Source organism: Galeopterus variegatus, unplaced genomic scaffold, assembly GCF_000696425.1.
Source record: "Galeopterus variegatus unplaced genomic scaffold, G_variegatus-3.0.2 Scaffold3935, whole genome shotgun sequence".
NCBI lineage: Eukaryota > Metazoa > Chordata > Mammalia > Dermoptera > Cynocephalidae > Galeopterus > Galeopterus variegatus.
Window position 1 is genome coordinate 137,644 of NW_007730046.1, and position 19,092 is coordinate 156,735.

Genomic DNA, 19,092 nt, shown 5'->3' on the forward strand with positions numbered 1-19,092 from the left:
TTGCTGTATCTGGCTTTAAATGCTTGGAGGGAATCAGGGAATCATGGAGGGCACATGAGGTAAGCTGGAGCTAAAAGCAGAGCTTCAAAGAATTGCCTAAGATTAGCACTGCGTGGGTGAGGGGGAACAAGGCTGCTGTTGCTGGGTCTCTTCCCTGTCCCATATGGAAAGACCCATTTCTTTCCTTGCTAAAATGCTTTCCCTCTTCACCCCCCTCATTCAAGGACCGCTCAGGGGTTAAACCATTACTAGAAATCCTGCTTTTATTTTTCCAATCTGCTGGGGCTTTTTGGCCCCAGAATTAAATACATGCTCCTTAAATGCTCTCATAAATCTGCAGTTGGTGGGAAAGCCAGTCAACCATACAACAGGTAGAGAAATGAAACCACTCTGTACCTAGCCTCAAATAATTTTGCATATCATTAAGCAGAACACAGTCGCGGGTTTATTTTAATAATGCATGTGCCATTTCATAAATAAAAAAGTAACGTGTGTTCAGCCAAGAGACTGCTCTCCACTAAAGAAATAATAAATAAAATTATAAATTATTATTTCTTCTCCTAAAAGTGATCTCTCAGATGAATGCTTGTTTGCTTTTGTTTATGAAACAACGCATGAATTATTAAAATAAAGTTAGTGGTGTGTTCAGTTTAATGATAACAAAAACTGTTCAAGTTTCCATAGGCCACAAACTGGATTTCCTAGTTAAAACATCTTCCTGAGAACTTATTGATTTGACTACATTTCACTCTGAGGAAATGAAAGAAAGTCACTTTTTTCTTTCAGGTTGGAAGACTAAGAAATTGTTTGCTTCATTGAATCCTGCCTTCCTGGACCTGAGAACTTATTGATTTGACTACATTTCACTCTGAGGAAATGAAAGAAAGTCACTTTTTTTCTTTCAGGTTGGAAGACTAAGAAATTGTTTGCTTCATTGAATCCTGCCTTCCTGGAAAGGAAATATCTCAAACCAACAGAAACAAAGCATTTAAGAAAAATTTATGGTACATATAACTTATTCAAGCATTATCATGGGGTAAAGATAATAAACTATTCTTTCCCCAGATGTGAAAATCTTTAGATATAAAGAAACCAAAATAAACCTCTCAAAAAATACTATTACTACTACTGCTACTATTATACAAGTGATACTATTCTTAGTATAATAGTATTACTGTAGTAGTAGTATTAATAACTATTCCTATCAGTAATGTAATAATGGCTCATCATTTCATAGGTTGGCCAGAAAATTGAAATTGTAGTTGCTATAAATATTAAAATTGTATGAAACTTAAATGTCTTTTCCTCACCTCCCAACCATTACTAAACACTCTCCTGTCCATTTTGTCGTACCCCTTTTATTTTCTATCCCCTTTAGCCATTTTTAGAATCCTGGTTACAGTCTAAAGGAAGTGGAAATGGGGATGAGGAAGTGTTGCTGCCAGTGCTAGAGCTGTGGCCACAGTAGTAACAAACCAATGAAAACACTATGGAGGCTTCCCCCACTCCTGGCAGCAGGCCATCTCGGAAACAATACGGAAACTGACAGCCAGCCAGGTGCTCGCTGCTCCTCAGAGTCCCCATCCCCACTCACCCATCTTCACTGAGCTTCTCTCCACCCTCCCTTACTTCACACCCCTTCCCCACCCCTTCCTTCATTTCGAGGTCTTGGACATGCTCCATTCCCTCCTTACCCAGTTCCCATCCCAACTGTACCCTGACACTTAAGCAACCACCTGGTACCCGGCCATGGTCCAAGAAGCATTTTGCATTTTCTGGTGGAAGAGAACACAGCACAGAACTGTCAGGAGCAAAAATACCCTTTTAGCTTCTCCACAAGCAAGAAAGCAAAGATAATTTGGTGTTAATCAGGTAGGTGAGTTGTTGGAACTTTCTTGTCACTCCAGAAATCACAGGTGCACCTCCCTGTTAGGGCATCTATGGAAGGCAGCTGGTAGAGTAAAAATATTACCAGGCAGATTCCAATGTGAATTCTGACTCCAATACTTACTAGTTATGTATACTTGAGCAAGGTATTTAGCCTTCTGAGCCTCAGTTTCATCATGTTAAAAGAAAAAAATAATACCTACTCTGCAGGACTGTTAGGAAGAATAGATAGAAGGCATGTAATGTAACTCAGTAAATGGTAACCACCATCATTATAATCAACATCATGTTACAATTGAAGGTTTACATGACAGTCTCCCTTCCTGGATAATAGTTTCTGGAGGTTTCTTTACCCATCCTGGTAACCCCAGTACCCAGGGCCAACCGTACAGTGGCACCAAATTATGTTTGTGGTATAATGGAACAAAAGACTAATCAAGTCACTTAAACCCGGCTTATACTTATTTATAAAACAATAGCTCTCCACCCTACTACATATCTTATTTTTCAAAAAGCCTTGTGTTTATTCCACAGAACATAATGAAAAGAACCTTCTACACAAGTGTAGCCTTGGTTGGCAATCTCTTTTTAATGCAAATCATTAGATATTGCCATAGTATTCTGAAAATATCTAGGAAAGCCATATCATGAGACTATAAAATGTTCTTACTTAGCTTTTTAAAAGTATCATGGTTAGCAGCATCTTTTCAAAAAACATAAGTTATATGCCTGCAGAGAAAACTTAATCTTGGATCTATCAATGCACTTTCTCCCCTGGGGAAGTGAACTTTGTTTAAGCCAAGAGGAGAATGATTGACTTATAAGAATTAGGCAACTAAAATGATAATAATCATAAAATGATTAAGACTAAATTGACTCTGAATTACTGGATACTGCTACTCAACACTCTGCTTTTCTGTAAGTTTGGGATTTTAGCAGGTTGTCCAATGTCTTTTATATTTCATTCCATCACTTACTGAGCAGCTACTAAGTACCAGCACAGAGCCTAGCAGCCCCAAGCAAAATGGTGATTGACCCATGAGCATTGCCATCATGTTTTGCCTATATTCAGTCATTTGGATTCAGATGAAAAACAGAGAGACTGAAGTCAGTTGTTTTAGGAAAAAAAAGTTAATGAGTGGAAGGCCAATTATTCTAGATTACAAACTTCTATGAAATGAAGCATAAAAGGATGTTGTTTGCAGCAAAACCAAATATAAAGCACATTTTAATGAACCTGAAGTACATGTATACGTTCTAAGTTCAAGCTGACCACAGGGTTAGCGAACCGCAGCGGCAAGGGAGGGGTCCAGAGAGTGCAGAATTACTTTAGAGCTGAGACTTGCATATAGTCTTTTCTGTTCTGTGCAACTCTGCAGTGAAAAAAGCAGACAGGCCAGATTTTAAAGCCCCATAATAGTGAGTAACTTTAATTAAAGTCTCCACAGGCTCACAACTCTGTGGTGCCTGGGGATTTTCCAATTCTGCATTATCAACCAATCCAAACAGAAAGAAAGCAAGTAAAAGAAATTGATTTAAAAACATGACCAAAAGTCAGTTTAATATAAACATCATAAATATAATATGAACAAAACTGGAGGAGGGCCAAGTGGCTTGGCAGGGATTCAGGTACAGCCAAGGTTGTAGGAAAGTGAGTGAAAACCTGGGTCCAATTTGCTTAAACCACACAACTGGGCTAGGATAGTGCAAAAAAGTCAAAGGCTAATAGCCTAGGGGAAAGTTCTGGAATAAAAATTTCTAAAAATAATCCAACAGACTCATTTGTTTTCCTCCCTAGATACTAGGCAGTTTACTTTCTCCCCTACTGCTGTTCTTGGGTTACTGACACCTGACACTGTAGGTCCTAAGATGACCAGGGAGTGAGGTCCCTTGCATCTCAGCTTCTTCAGCTCTGTCACCAACTACCTGTATGGCCTTAGGAAAAGCAGTGTCCTCCTCTGAGGGATGACAAGACTAAGTTAGATGGCCCTGAATGTTTCTTCCTCCTGCTCTAAAATGTCTTTATTCTAAGTGGTGTATAGAAAACCATGCCAGAAAAGTCTATTCCATGAGGAAGATTTGCTGGGTGGGGAGGAGGGGAGGTATTTGTTCAGGTATTATCAGGAGTTGTATTGCTTTGACTTCTCCCTCAGCGAGCCCCCCATGGTCCAGCAGAACCAGCTCTCATTTCCTACACATGTTCCTACTACTGATCTCAGATCAGATTTACGCTCAATTTATTACAGAGGAGAGACCATAGTCTTTGCCCTAAACTTCCTCTTTATGTCATACTAGGACAGATTCCCAACTGTACAGGAAGGGAAAAGAGTCCCCTGAACAAGACCAAGAGGCTCATAACTCGGGCTCTAATTGAAGCCTTCAAGAAACCAGCTACATTGACAAGGACCCAGAAATGCATGGTCTAAAAGGAAACAGGTTGTGAGGATTGAAATTAATAAAAATGACAAAGGCTGTATGCTTTGTTGAAAAGATGCAGTCCCCATTCAGACTGACATGCTGCAGAGAGAAGTTCCCTGTGACCTCGATGTCTCTGAAGGACAGGGCTGACTACTGCGGCTGAGAGGCTACCCTTACTTCACCTGGAGGGATGCACTTCAGTGTATAAGGCTCCAGCACTGCTTCTGTCTACAGCAAGGTTTGCACTTCATTCTCATCATTACTGACACTATCCATTGCCAGTGTATGAGTGCCCATCACAGAGCTCTGAGCTTCCCAAGCGTCCTCTCATTAATCCCACAGCAGCCCTGCAAGGTATGTACTGTTCTCCCATTTTACAAATGAGGAAATTAAGGCTCTTTTTGCTGTGGCCACTTATGTGGGGAGTTAGGGTCTTTAGGATTCTAAAGGCATGCTCTTGAGCCCTACACTCCACTGTCTCCATTCATTGCTGCATTTATAGAGCACCCACCTCTTGCTGTACTAACCCAAGGCTGATTTATTAGAGTGCAAGAGGCCATCCCTACCCTCCAGGAACTCACAGTTCTGGAGAGACCACAAGACACACTCACAAGCACCGTGATATACAAGGCCATCCCTTTAATTCCCACTGATACCCAGAACACACAATACAGCAGGTGCTCAGCCTGCACCAAGGGAAGAATAAAGAACAAACTAAAGAGATGGAAGGAGAGAGGGAAGACAAGAGCATTCAAGGCATAAACCCAGCTCATCAGATAAATGAGCCAATCAGCCCTTACAATCCACAGGAAAGCGGATGCCAAGCATAGATTCCAGAGGCTTCCCATGCACCCCCCACAAACACCCATGGCTCCTCCGTCACCATAGAGATACTTTCCCTGTTAGTAAACGCAAATGGAAAACTTGTAGCTTGTGGATTGTGTTTTATATCCACTCGTTTGTGCTCTTCCTCTGTGAGCCTCAGAATATGACAGCATGTGGAACCACTTAGGGGGGGGATCTAAAACATGGTGAAGCAAACTCAGAACTGCAAAAATCCTTTCTTCTGTCACCACTGCAATTCCAAATCCCTCCCCCACCTTCCATCACACCTCCTATGAGGCCTGGCTCAAGTGGTAAAAACACAGTGTGCTTACCTGGAGCAGGAAGAGGGGGGCTGAGCAGGGCATTTTCATTTTTAGAGGCCTCACATTCCTTCAGCTTGTTCTTCAGAGCCTCGATTTCTCGGCGAATGGCAAGGACATTGTTTTTGTCTAGTGTCTCGAGCTGCGCTACCAGGAGAGTCATATTCCTTATCTAAGGAAATAAAAATTCAGAGTGACTTTATATTATTGTGCAATTTCTTTCATAAACATTCCAGGGCTGAATTTGTCATTTAGTGAAACATTGCTGAAGAATACACCAGAGATTCTTCTGAATGGTTTCATTTGGAAGAATACATTTTATGGTTTAGCGTGAACGCCTGTCAGATTTCAGGCAGATGCGTGTGACAAGGAGAAACGGCAAAGATTTAACAGCTTTAATAATAGAGAACGGGCTCATTCTAAGCATCCACAAATGTCCATTAAAGTTCATTTCTAATAACCTTCCCTTATAAAATCGTGTTTACTCATATTGTATTATAATTAAGTTTCTAATGAATGGTGAAGGCCAGAGAAAACTTAAATTCTACAATATGTAACTAGAATTCTCAATTATAATCCATGTCATGATGGTGCCAGTAAATTCTCGTTGATATAAATTGCCCAGTCATAACAGTAATGTGATGCTCTTTACCCAAGGGTCTTAAAAGGCTTCATGAAAGCATACTCACAAGAAATTTCTTAAAGAGGGGTGCTAGTATGTGCAGAAGGATTCCAAGAGGGATCATGGATTAGATGGTCATTCAAAAGGAGAAACAGACCTAACAAGTCCACAATTAGGTAAACTGTGGATTTCTAGTCCCATAAAGATAAATCCAGAGCAGAAAAGACACCTGATTTAGCTTGGCCATGAACAATTGTTGAAATTGAAGTTACCTCCTTTCTAGAGAAGTTAAAAGGCCATTTGGTTCTGGGGCAGGATTCTGACCATTAGGTGACACCTGCTCCTCAGCCAACACGTTTCCAATGTGCTTAACTATTCAAGGACAAGCATACAACTAAAACAACATGGATATGCCATTTGCTCATGATAAAGTACAGAATTAGAAGTTTGGAGAGAGAGGGAGTCATATCCTAGTCCTAGCATTTGCATATAGTTACTGAAGATCATTTATTATTAATATACAGAGAAGTGAGTTCACCCCTTACCTCCACTTCCAGCTGGTCAACAATTACTGAGCTTCCAACAAAACTGCCCTTCAGCTGTATGATCAGTTTCTCCATCTCCTTCACTTCCAGCTTGATCAACTCAAAGTCCAGTTCAGTGTAAGAAATGGAATCCTTTTCCATGACCTCGATTCGAATAGTAAGGTTTAACAGTTTCTTTTCATACACACTGATTAACTGGATATATTCCTTCACCTAAAGGGGAATCAAAAGGCTCAAGTGAACTCCCAGAGTAATATATCACACAGTCTTCCTTCACTATCAAGCCCTTGAAGACTATTTGATTTCCATCAATCATTGTTTTTAATAAAGAAATGAAAACAAAAATATATTTAACTAGTTTTTTTTTAATCTATCCAGTACAAACTAAAAAGAACTTACTACTACAATTGGGAGTGAATTTTGCACTTACCTAGACTAAAAATAATTTTGCTTCAGAATCAATTGCAAGTATATTTTAATCTCCATTTTCATGTTTGAAGACATTAGTTCCCCAAACTAATCTGGTTTGAATGAGCTTCTCTTGCCATTCCTCTGCCCTCAACACACATGCTCTAGACCAGAGTTTCTCAACCTCAGCACCATTGGCATCTTGAACTGGATCATTCTTTCTTGTGGGGATGCTGTGCTGTGTATCGTAGGATATTCAGCAGCATCCTTGGCCTCTAGATGTCAGTTGTATCCATCCACTCACAGCTGTGACAACGAAAAATGTCTCCAGACATTGCTAAATGTTCCCTGGGGAAAATAATCACCACCACCACCACCACCATCCTTCATTTAGAACCACTGCTCTAAATCTAAGTATTTTCTAGAAGAGGGAGAAATTCACTAAGTAGAATTCCTTCTTTGATCATCATATGCAGTGAGTTTTCAGCCCCTTTGCCTTTTACAAAGTGACATAAATATCCAACTTATTAGATAATATGTTAGTGTGTGTGCAACTGCAAAGTGCTCATTTCATTAAGTGCGCACACATTTATTCCAAGAACTGATTATTGCAATCAGACCTTTAAATTACACATTTGTTGCATACATTTGAATGTCTGATCATTAAGTTTTAAAATACTTCCAAAAATTCCCCTGGGTTTTAGTGTATAATTGGAATCTCCAAATGGATATTTCAATAAACACAGTTGGTGGTTCTTTCTGTATCTGATCTCTAAAGGAAATGCCATAGCTTTTTTAAGGACCTGCTCATTAAAAGTTGCTGGTTTTACATTCTTTTTAAATAATTTGAACATAAGTGATACTTTTACCCAAACTACATTAATGTCAAGTAGCTGATCCACAGTGCCTAGATGAATTCAAAGCCAGATGTTGGCCTCTAATCCTTCTGATACCAAATGCAGCCCTAACTTCTGTCATTTTAGCCCTTCCACTTAACCCCAATGTGCAAATTAGAGTAGACTCATAGGCCACAGACCTAAAGGAAAAGAGGATTTTAATGAAAGGTGAAAATGCATCCCTTGGCACTGCTAGTTTATCTCCTTGGGCAACTGATGCTCACTGCCATCAGATTTGTACCATCACTCGGAAGCTGATCAAGATGGTGACATTCTGGTGGATGCTCATACATGTATAAAACCTAACAAGTCCCTCTCAGAAGTACACACACAGATATGAGGTATACCCTATAAACATATAAAATTATTATTTGTCAATTAAAAATAAAAAATAAAAATAAATGAAAATCTTTTAATATTTTTGAATAAATTTATTAAAACTCTACAAAAATCGGGCATACTTACAAGTGTGAACTAAAGATGGGTTTATTGCACAGGCCATCTGAGTGTGTTCTGGCTGGGTGGGGCCTCCCTCATTTTCCCCTGAACCCAAGGACTCTTTCTGTGGCCTCAGAGGCTCACTCCTGGGTTTAGGGCCCCTGCACTATATAGTGAGGAAGGATCCAGCCTCAGGCTGATGTTCTCAGAGAGTTGGTTTGAAAGACGGGGAGGAGAAAGAGGAAGTTCTACATATTGCACTGAAATGCTCTAGGTATGCAGAGAAGATGTGGGGAAAGAAGATGCCAGATCTTTCTGCAAAAGGAGTTTGAGCATCTAGGAAACAGTTGCAAGAACTTGATTCTAGAGTACAACTTACCTGGGTGTTATCCCAACCTGGCCACATTCAGCTTGACCTTGAGGCTAAAGACAACCCATCTCTGTGAGTCTCAGTTTCCACCATTGTGAAATGGGATAGCACCCCAGTATCATGCTGGAGCCAGTTCACACTGGCTCACAAGAGCCAATTGGAACATTTTCAGGAATTTTGTGAGCCAATTGTTAATAATATTATTAAAAATTAAATTATACAAACTTACAATAGCATCAATTATATTAAAAGCAAAACACTCAAAAAACATCAGGCGTGAAACCTTGCTCGCAATATAAATAAATAAATAATGTGCCAATCCATTGCAGAAATGGAAGTTTGAAAAATGAATGCGCTTGTTGCCATTTGGCTTTTCCAGCTCTTAGAACAAATGAAATATCCTCAGCTTTCCTAGAACATTTTAGTGGCACGTCACAGCTGTCGTTCTACCAAAATGAGTGATTCAACTGTCATCTCTGCTAAATAAAATGTGGCTCTTCCAGATTCTCACAGAAAACCGAAGCATAACCTGGACTTTGCTACCTAGGAGAATGTGTGGTGTGCCTGCTCTACTTCAGCTACAAAATGAAGGATACCTAAAGATCTCTTTGAGGAAAAAACTTAAGGTTCTTTCAGCTGACTTTAAACGAAAGCTCTGTGGCATTCAGGAAAACTGGAATCATCCATGGAGTTATAGGAAGCAGAAGAGAATTTGAGGATGGGCCAGAAAGTCTTCATAGTGCAAACTTTACTAATTTAAGCAACTTATTCATATGAACCTATCTCATGTGTGGATCTGTGGCATTGAGACAGAGTGGACAATTCCAAGAACATGGCAGCTTCTCCTAGGAGTGCAGTCTCAGTAGAGGAAGCCCAGCTTGCAGGGGTGTGCCTAACCCCACATCTCCGGCACTCAGTGCACTAAAGTGCATTTCTCCCTCTTGTAGAAAATACTTAGATTTAGAGCACTGGTTTCAAACGGAGGGAGAGTAGTAGCGGTGGTGATCTTGTCTCCAGTGAACACTCAGCAATGTCTGGAGACATTTTTGGTTGTCACAACTAGGGGGTGGGTGGGTGCTACTGGCATCTAGAGACCAGGGACAGTGCTAAACATTCTAGCAAGAATATGGAGCCCTGAGGAGACACATCCCTGCACCAAAATCTTTCCCTTGAAGCTCCTTGTCACTACAAGTCCGAGCTTTAGAAAACTCATCTATGTTTGCCTTTCAATCCCCAGCCTAACATTCACAGCTTCCATTTTATTTTGTTTGTTAAACATTTACTATGTCATTGATAAAGAATAAAATTTGTCTGGGGGGGGTTGCTTTGGGATGGTTGCTATTGTTCTTATAATAAATGTGGTCATAAAATAATAAGGATGTAGTACAGCTGACTATTAAGCTAAAGAATTAGTCTGGTTCATGTTTCTGCCAGTACCTCTAAACCTGTGATTGTAACTATGGCCAGGTTATTGAAATAGGTAAACTTACTTTGCGATACACTGTTATTTTCAATATATCTTTAAAAATAAATGTGACAATGTTCATTGAGCCTGAGGTGACATAAAGGCATGTAAAGCACTTCAAGCTAGATCCACCTGGACTCAAATCTGACTTTAGTACTTGGTGGCAAATAACTTAGTTTCACAAAGCCTCAGTTTCCTATAAACTGGGGCAATGGTATTGAGCTTACAAGATTATTGTAAAGGCTAGAGATAATGTACAGTAAGTGCTTAGCTAATGGAGGCCCTATAAATTACAGAAATTAATAGAAAAACAGTGATTTCAGCATGTTTCAATCTGACCTTTTAATATATTATATTTCACTGCACACAACATTGCTCAGTTAACATTGTTTGTTACCTAAATGTCTCCTCAATCTTCTCATGCATGAGGCTCTATTAACAAATGTGTCACATGAAATAATTTGCCCCAAAGACCAAAAGCCTTCAAAGAGAAAATCCTGAGCTGCCTTATGTGCCATCCCTTTCTTAAGTATAATCACAAGGGGACATATCATAAACAAAAAAAAGTATAAAATGCTTTCAGCATCTTATGCAAAGGCAGCTCCCTATCTTCTCTGTGAACTGACAGATAATAAATCAATGTAAGGCAGTCAAAACCTTTTCTAGTGGCCTCCCAAAACGGGCATTCCCCCAGACCCCAGATAAATGGTGATTTCCAAGGCAACCTAGGGACAGCTAAAATAATTCACCTGGAAATTCAAAGCCCTCAGCTAAAGGGGTAGCGTTGGATTTGAAGGCATTACTGACCTGCTGCACCTCTTCCTGAGCCTGTGCTAGAGGATAACAGCATGGCCAAGAGGAAAAAGAGCTGGGATGATTCCGAAGACCCAAATTCCTGACCTGGCTTACCCAGCCAAGAGAGGAATATCCTTGGGCAAGTCCTTTACCTTTATGAACCTCAGTTTTCCCATCCCTAAACTGGGAGGGAGAACATCTGGCCTATCTGCCTTTATAGGTTTGCTTGAGAAGAGAATAGAACTGGGAGCATTTGGAAAGCACAAATGAAAGCTGCTGCTATTATCGTTGTTATTATCACTTGTTATACTAAATCAATTAGGTAAATGTCTTCTTAGGCCTCAACCACAAGTTGTTTTAGACCCAGCTACTGACACTTTCAAAACTGTAAGTTTTCCCACCTACTCTGCACTTCTTTATAGGTTTGCTTGAGAAGAGAATAGAACTGGGAGCATTTGGAAAGAACAAATGAAAGCTGCTGCTATTATCGTTGTTATCATCACTTGTTATACTAAATCAATTAGGTAAATGTCTTCTTAGGCCTCAACCACAAGTTTTTTTAGACCCAGCTACTGACACTTTCAAAACTGTAAGTTTTCCCACCTACTCTGCACTTCTTCCCTGCCAATTATTAGCAAAGCAGATGTCACTTGCCCCCCTTATAGGATAAAATTAAATGTCCCGTTTTCACGAACCTGGCAAGCCACATACTCTCCCTGGAGTGGCATAAGGTTTCGAACTGCCCTTCACACTCCTGCCAGCAAAGACGACATGCAAATCAGTAGCTTCCACTATTTCAAAGCAAATGACTCTAACTGAAAAGATCTTTACCTAGGATTTTCCTCTACTTGTTATGTTTTTATGCATAACTTCTTATCTGTACTTGATTATGCTGGAATAAGGCTATGAATATTAATGATTGGAATTTATAATTTAGTGCTGTGCCTTTTCTGCTGATTAATTCAAGGACATTTTATTTCTTAAGAAGCTAGGTTTCTAGAGTAGTCAAACTCATTTTCCTGGACACTCATTTAAACTTAGAATATTTATCTACCAATTTAGGTTGAAAGTAAGGTCTCAGCCTCACCATAATTTTTGTCTTAAAGGATAACTATGTTAAACGTTGAGGTGGCTAAGCTTAAATTTTTCAGGAAAACTTATTTTGAATCTTGCCGTAAAGCCAGAGTTCCTTCTAAATTAATGGAGCTGTATTAAATAATACATAATGTGATTATAGCCTAGGTTGGACTTCACCTGTGCAGAAAGTAGAAGGCTTTCTAACTGATTTTTAACTTGGCTAAAAAGGTGGGAGAGGTCAGAATTGGAATGCCAAGTCACATTGCTCCAGCCAGCTCAGAAAAAGGCAAATCCTTTAGGATAACTTCCTCTGGCAGGAGAAAAGCAGTAATCGAGAGGGTCTGAGTCAGGATTTTTTACCAAGGATAAGAGACCTATTAGTCTTGGTTCAAATTCCCAGGGAATCTTCAACTTTGGTCTAATGCTGGGCACGTCTAATGTAATGTTTCTGCTAAGACAATACAGGATAATCACCAGGATAGAGGGAGAGGGAGAGAGAGAGAGATGGAAGAGAGCAAATTGTAAAGATAGCAAAAGAGAGAGAGAAAGATAAAGGAAAAGAGGAAGGGAAGAAGGGAGGGTGGCAGAGAGAGATTTAGGAGAGTGGAGGAGGGAAATGAAAGGAGAAGGAGAAAGGACCGTCTAAAACAAGAAATCAAAGAGTCCAAAAAAAACAGCTAAGAAGAAAAGGGAAAGAAAGATTAGGAGGGATTGACAAGGGGAAGGATTGAGGCAAGGGAATAAGAAAGAAAAGGAAATGGGAATGAAATAGGAATAGAAGAAAAGGCAAAAGAGAAGGAAGGTAGAATGGAACTAAAGAGAATGGGAGAGAGGGGAAAAAAGAAAGCAAAGCTGGAGGAAAGATCCAGAAGAAAACCAAGAGGAAGAGGAAACACAAAACAAAATAAAAGTTGCAGGGAGGGCTCAACGCTTCTTTCCAACCAGGTGAGTACCACAGTAATGAAGTGAGTTTATCCGCGGTGTGAATAGTTTCGAGCCCATTCTCTGCCTGTGCTCCCGTCTTCCCTGCTAGGAAGAGCTCCATAGATGTCCTGTAAAAAAAATGCTAAAACCTCCATAGGATACAAACCTGCCGAAGGCCATGAAGAGGGGCTGCTTATAAAGTCCCGAATAGAAAAATGTTCTGTATTGTTTGTGTGTTCTTATCAAGAGATTGTTTAAAAAGAAAATGCTTACTTTAGAAAGCTCTATCTCAAACTTCTGGTAGAGAATGTGAGCTGTGATTTCCAAGCTTTCCACTCTCTCCACGGGAAACGTGGTGTCCGGCAGGGAAACGAAGCACTGGCAGGTCCCGTGGTCATCCACAGAGCCGGTCAAATTGGAAAACGACTGTAAATGATAATAAGTTGAGTATCAGTAATAAGCTGGGAAATGAGCTTTTAGGCAACTGGAGTGACAAAAATTGGCTTGTCAAAGAGACTAACAAGTGGAGTCCAACATATAAACGAGTAGAATCATAGAAGCAAGCTAAAACCACTATGTTTTCACAGGTGGTGATTATACAGAGCATTGAGTCACATCTCCACCCACTAAATTACACCACTAGGCCCCCAGCCTTCAGCGAAAGGAAGAGTCTCCGTTCCTGAAGAGTCTTAAAGGAAATTATTACCGTCTCTATGCAAGGCAAGAGAAATAAGGAAGCAATGAGAGTTCTAAGTGTGAATTGCAATTCTACCACTTACTAGACGTGAGACATCCTTAAGTCTCAGCTTCCTCATCTGTCATACAGAGATAACCTACTTCACAGGGCTGTCCTCAGTATTAGTGGAGTAAGTGAGCCAAGTCCCTGCCAGCGGAAGGCAATCAGTAAATATCACTTTCTCTTTCCTTCTGTTACTCATTTTCTTTTCCTTACCTTTACCCCAACCTCAATTCAGTTCCTCCCAATCAGAATGAGAAAACCATCAAGGATGTGGACTGCCATGAAAATACACAACGCATGTTCATATTCTGTCTTCGCCAGGGAAATTGTATCATTAACATCCCTCAAAATGCAAACAAAACAGCCATTTCTTAGAAACTGAATAGTGTATGAGTTTCAAGGTTTTGTGCAAATTTTTCCAATAAAAGTTTTCCAGCTTACCACTTTGCAGAAAAGTCATTTTAAAATATTTGATGTTTCTTTAAGATATTCAGGCTCACGCTTCGGTGCCACTGCATATTTTAAGATGACAGGTTTGAAAGATCCTGTTTTTCTTTTGTCCCCTTTGAACTTCCCCAAGGGGATCTCAGCACAATTAACATTTTTGTATGACTACTGTCACCTTACAGAGTAACTCTTGGCAGCCAACCGGCTGTGCCTTTTAATGATCTCATCCGAAGGCCAGCCCAGAGCTCACCTGTGGAACGTCAGCATGAAGGGACTCTTCATGAAACTGCTATGGGCAGGGCAATGGTTTTCAGAATTTGAAGAGACTCAGGTCATGTCTCTGAAAGTTCAGGTCAGCTGAGGTGGTATGCTCTGTACATTTAATGTCTACCAACCTCCATGACTCCTGAACAAACTGGGCCTAGATGCTTCTACAATCAAGACCTATTCCACCAGTGACCTCTGGCCAATCAAGGCTTTTGCAAGTACGTCATTTTTAACAAGCAGAAAGAAAACTACATATGTGTGTACCCAAAACTTCCTATGCCAGGAAAATTCTTGACGTTGGCCTCAATTTTCTCTTCCAATCACATCTCCACAACTGCAGGAATTGGGGAATAAGGAGTAGGGACAGTGGGTTTATGCTGAACATGGGAGTGGGGGTGGGGAGTGGATAGGGGAAGGGTCTTTGCCAGGGATGAGTAAGGACTGGACAAGATACTCCAGGAGTCTTTCAGAGAGGCCAGCTTCTCTTGGAACCAGCTTTATTGCTTCCTCTAAAGACAGAAATATTCACCTCAAACATGCCAAGGCTTTTACAGAAAGGACCAATATATCATGGACTTTTGAAGAAATAGCTTATTATAATAACTGTCTAGCAAAGAAAAATCTTGCATTGCGTTTTGACAAGGGGAGGTTAATTAGCTGCACAAGACAGGGTTGGACCCTCTCAGAGTTCTCTAAAAAGCTCTGCCAACTCCGGAAACAGTGGATATCATGAAGCAGTCTCGAGACAGTCAACTTGGAACCACTCGCTAACAGCTTTTAGTCCTGAAGTTCACCTGAAAGACAGGCAAATAATTACGAGCCCTGCTGACAGCCATTCCACCAGTTTCTACTGAATATCTCTGTCCCAACACTGTGGACTGCCGGCTTCCATCCTGCTTGTCATCAGCCCAGTGTGCTCAGCTGACATCAAAATGGTCCATAAGTTTGATCAGTGTCTCCCATTAGAGATAATTCTGCTCCTTGCATTCAACGACAATGAAGCTAATGGTGATGAGTCTCTCTGCAGTGGATGCTTAAACCTCTGTGAGTGTAACGTGGGGAATGGGAGATGAAGGTGTTTGTCCCCTTAGCCTTTAGAAGGACCTGTGATCCCCTTTGTGGAGGGCAAATAGGACCCTGCGTACCCCATAAGATACCCTTATACCCTCAGCATGTGTTCAATTAACATTCACCAATGTCTACAATATGCCAGTTTCTGGCATTAGGGAGGTGGGTAAGACCCAGTTCCTGCCCAGGAATCAGGCCCACTGTCATCGTGAAAGGCCCAGGGCTTTTTTTCAAGCAGCCCATAGCCTGATAACTCATTGTGCTTCCAACGATGCCAGTTACTGTGTGGAGCAGAGCACTGGGTCTTTTCTTTCTCTGTGAAATGAAGACCCTGTAGCATCCCCTTCTCTGGAGGGTGACATCGGAGGCATGAGGAGTGCTCTGAGCGCTATAGGAGAAGGTGTGACTCCCATTTGTGATTTAAGGTTGCAATTGGCTCTAATTAGCAGCCAAGTCTAAGTGCCCACAAAGATTCAAGGCATAAAATAATGGTACTCAACATTTTCAAAGTACAGAAAATGATACGTTTGGAACTTGCTCAATGACAGTTATAAAAGTGTTTTCCACCACTTTCCAAAGAGCTCATCAAGCTGACAGCCAGCCACAGAAAATTAGGTTTATAGTGGAATTGACACCTAGTCTGCTATAAAAAAGAAGTTGGAGTTGTGATATCTCCAGAGGGAGATAAGTAAACCAGGAAAGAAATTAAAATTAAAACCTCTAAGTACAATCTAACTACCATTTCTTATCTACTTTTAAATATTTGTTTCCTTAGCAGACAATAGGCATTTTGGATTTCTCTGTTTCTTGACCTATATTTTGTTTTCTATTATTTTAGCTGATGATCTTATCCAAATGCTGGCTTCTGATTGGTGATGAAGTTCAAAGTAAATTATTGTTAACCTCACTCCAAAAAAAAAAAAAAAAATGCTAACCAGTTCTAATCATCTCCAGAAATCATTTAATACCATGGAATAAAATTATGCATCTGGTATCTGGCTACAAAGAGCCCTTGTGCATATTCATGATTAACAAACTTTTCTCCTCTTAAAAACAGGCAATTCTCTTCTATAGTCCCTGAAAATATAGAAAGCTGCATATAGAGAGATGGTGAAGAAGGTGGGAAAATTAATTTTGAACTATGTAACTAGCTAGCTTAATGACTTTAAGCCAATGATTTCATCTCGCTAAGCCTCAGTTTTCACATCTCTAAAATGGGACCAGTACTCCCTGAAAATATAGAAAGCTGCATATAGAGAGATGGTGAAGAAGGTGGGAAAATTAATTTTGAACTATGTAACTAGCTAGCTTAATGATTTTAAGCCAATGATTTCATCTCGCTAAGCCTCAGTTTTCACATCTCTAAAATGGGACCAGTAATTTTACCCACATATTAGGGTAAGTAAATACCTACTTAAATAAGATAATATACCATATATTAGGTACTTACTAGTCCTGGCATTTCTTAGGTTGATGATGAATATTATTGCTGTTGTTTCTATATAGGCCCTATCCAAACTATTGGTCAATCACCAAATTTTTGTCCCATTTATTCCTGATGGTGAAAACGAAAACAAACAAAAGGCTTTCCCTCCCCTTCTCCCATTCACTCTTCCATTCATACATGCTCATGTAAGCAGCTGTCTGACCTGTAAGCAAAGATTAGACAGGCAGAGGGAGGAGCTTTGGCAGAGATAAGACTCTCTTACCCCAAGAGACACCTTAGTAGGGAGTGGCCTAGGAAGTTTGGAGAGCAAGGCTCCTGCAGAAAGGCCCAGAGGTGAAGTGAGCAACTACTTCTTGCCCCCAAACCCTCACCCCCTTCATGCCTATTTCCATTTCTTTAAAGGAGAGCCAAAGAGGACTCATCCCCCAAGACACTAGGCTGCTCTGCGTTCTACCTAGGTAGCCTCAAAGGACCAATCCCTTTGTAGTGCATGATGTTTTTGTTTTGTTTGCTTGTCACTGCTGTTGTTTGGAGCTGGAAACGCCCTAAAGATTTCATAGAAAGAAAATTGAAAAGAGTTAACACTCCCCCGGGGAATGTCCACATGTACTAGCACTTTCCTAAAACCAATAACTCCTCCCCTTACTTCTATCACCCATTTCCTTTACAAACTAGGCGCAGAGGAACTGTCAGGGCTCCAACTGGAGCATTGTAGCTCTCATGCCCTCGAGGGCTACTCTTTATGTTCGTGGGTCCCAGCTGGGCAGCAAATCAATGGAACAAACTTTTCTGGAGCTGCTACTATCAGGGTCCCTTCTCTAACAGTTCCCACCCAGGACTACATATTAGAATCACCTGGGGAAAGCTTTTTAAAAATATCTCATTTTTAAATATCTACGTGGGATAGGACCTGAGCATCTGTACTTTTTAGAGTCACCCTTGCTGCCCATTGTAATGTGCAACCAGGTTGGAGAGCGAAGATGTAGTCTCTCTTGCTAACAATTTAATTATTTTACCCAGGTTTTAATTTATTTCCAGTGTGCCTATAGTTAACAAAAGGAGTTGTAAATCTTTTAGAGTGCCCAGGTCTAGCCATCCGTGAAATTGTATTCAGGTCCCCGAAAAGCAAGAGGAAATGAATGAGCGCAGTTCATTCAGACTCTGGGGCCTTCTCACCTGGGTCAGGGAACTGCTGTCACCCAAGGAGCCAGAGCCGGCACTGAAGTTGGAGCTAGAGCCAACGCTTGAGAAGGATCTGGAGCTGGAGAAAGGAATCAGGGGTCCCAAATCTCCCACATCCTCCAAATCCCCAGCAGCCAGGCTGAAGAGGAACAGAAGAGCTTGCAGGAAGGGGAGATTTGTTCTCATCTTTTCCTCTTGGCTGGAGCCTCTGGCCTGTGCGCAGAGCCCAGGGGCTTCTTATAGTGCCCAGTGGGGATTTCCCCATGGCCAGTTTGTGGGGAAAGAGGAAGCAGCCAGGGAGCATGGACCCGCCCCAGGAGGGTCAGGACACCCAGAACCTGAGTCATGGCCCACACCTTGCCACTGAGCCCCACACTGTGAGCTGCCCTCAGATCTGTATATCTCCTGCCACATACAAAATCAAATGCGCTTTTGCAAGCTTGTTATCTAATTCTGGCTTGGTCCTTCCTTGAACAGGATCAAAGTAGCCTTTGTGAATGAGAAAGAGTTTGGAGGCTCCATGAAGGAAAAATAACCCTTAGTCCTTTACCTAGAAGCCACTTCTAGTTTCTCTCCCCCATTTTACTGAATGCTGCTTTGCAGAGAAAATTAGGGAACTTGCTTTAAAGACTGAATCTCCCCTGATGGTGTCTGAAGCGTCCCCTCTTTAGTTCCAACTGCCCAGGTTGTCTCTGAGCTTTCCCTTGTGTTGTCTGCTTCTAGACAAAGATCTCTCAACAGCCCCACTCTGAAGAAGAGAGTGGTGATGTTTGGTTCCCTGGAAAACCAGGTAGGGCTGCACTGTCACGCACTCACCACTGCTTGATATAGGGAAAAGAAAGAACCCAAACACACTAGTGTCCCCAGATGAGCCAGTGCCCACTCTGCCGGGACCGGGGGCTACTCCAGACCCAGTCAAGGAGGTCTCTCAGGGAGCAGGTTCTCTCCCCAG

At 41.1% G+C, this 19,092-nt stretch overlaps 1 protein-coding gene across 1 annotated transcript in view; it reads right to left on the reverse strand.

The window, feature by feature from the left end:
* Positions 1-18,214, reverse strand: part of OLFM4 (olfactomedin 4) — a 22,197-nt gene extending 3,983 nt beyond the window's left edge. Inside the window, exons 1-4 of the mRNA XM_008586325.1 lie at positions 18,135-18,214; positions 13,264-13,416; positions 6,618-6,830; positions 5,463-5,622 (exon numbers count right to left, since the gene is read on the reverse strand). Coding sequence (XP_008584547.1) covers positions 5,463-5,622; positions 6,618-6,758 — 301 coding nt within the window. The 5' untranslated portion in view covers positions 6,759-6,830; positions 13,264-13,416; positions 18,135-18,214. The remainder of the gene's footprint in view (positions 1-5,462; positions 5,623-6,617; positions 6,831-13,263; positions 13,417-18,134) is intronic.
* Between the last annotated feature and the right edge of the window lie 878 nt (positions 18,215-19,092).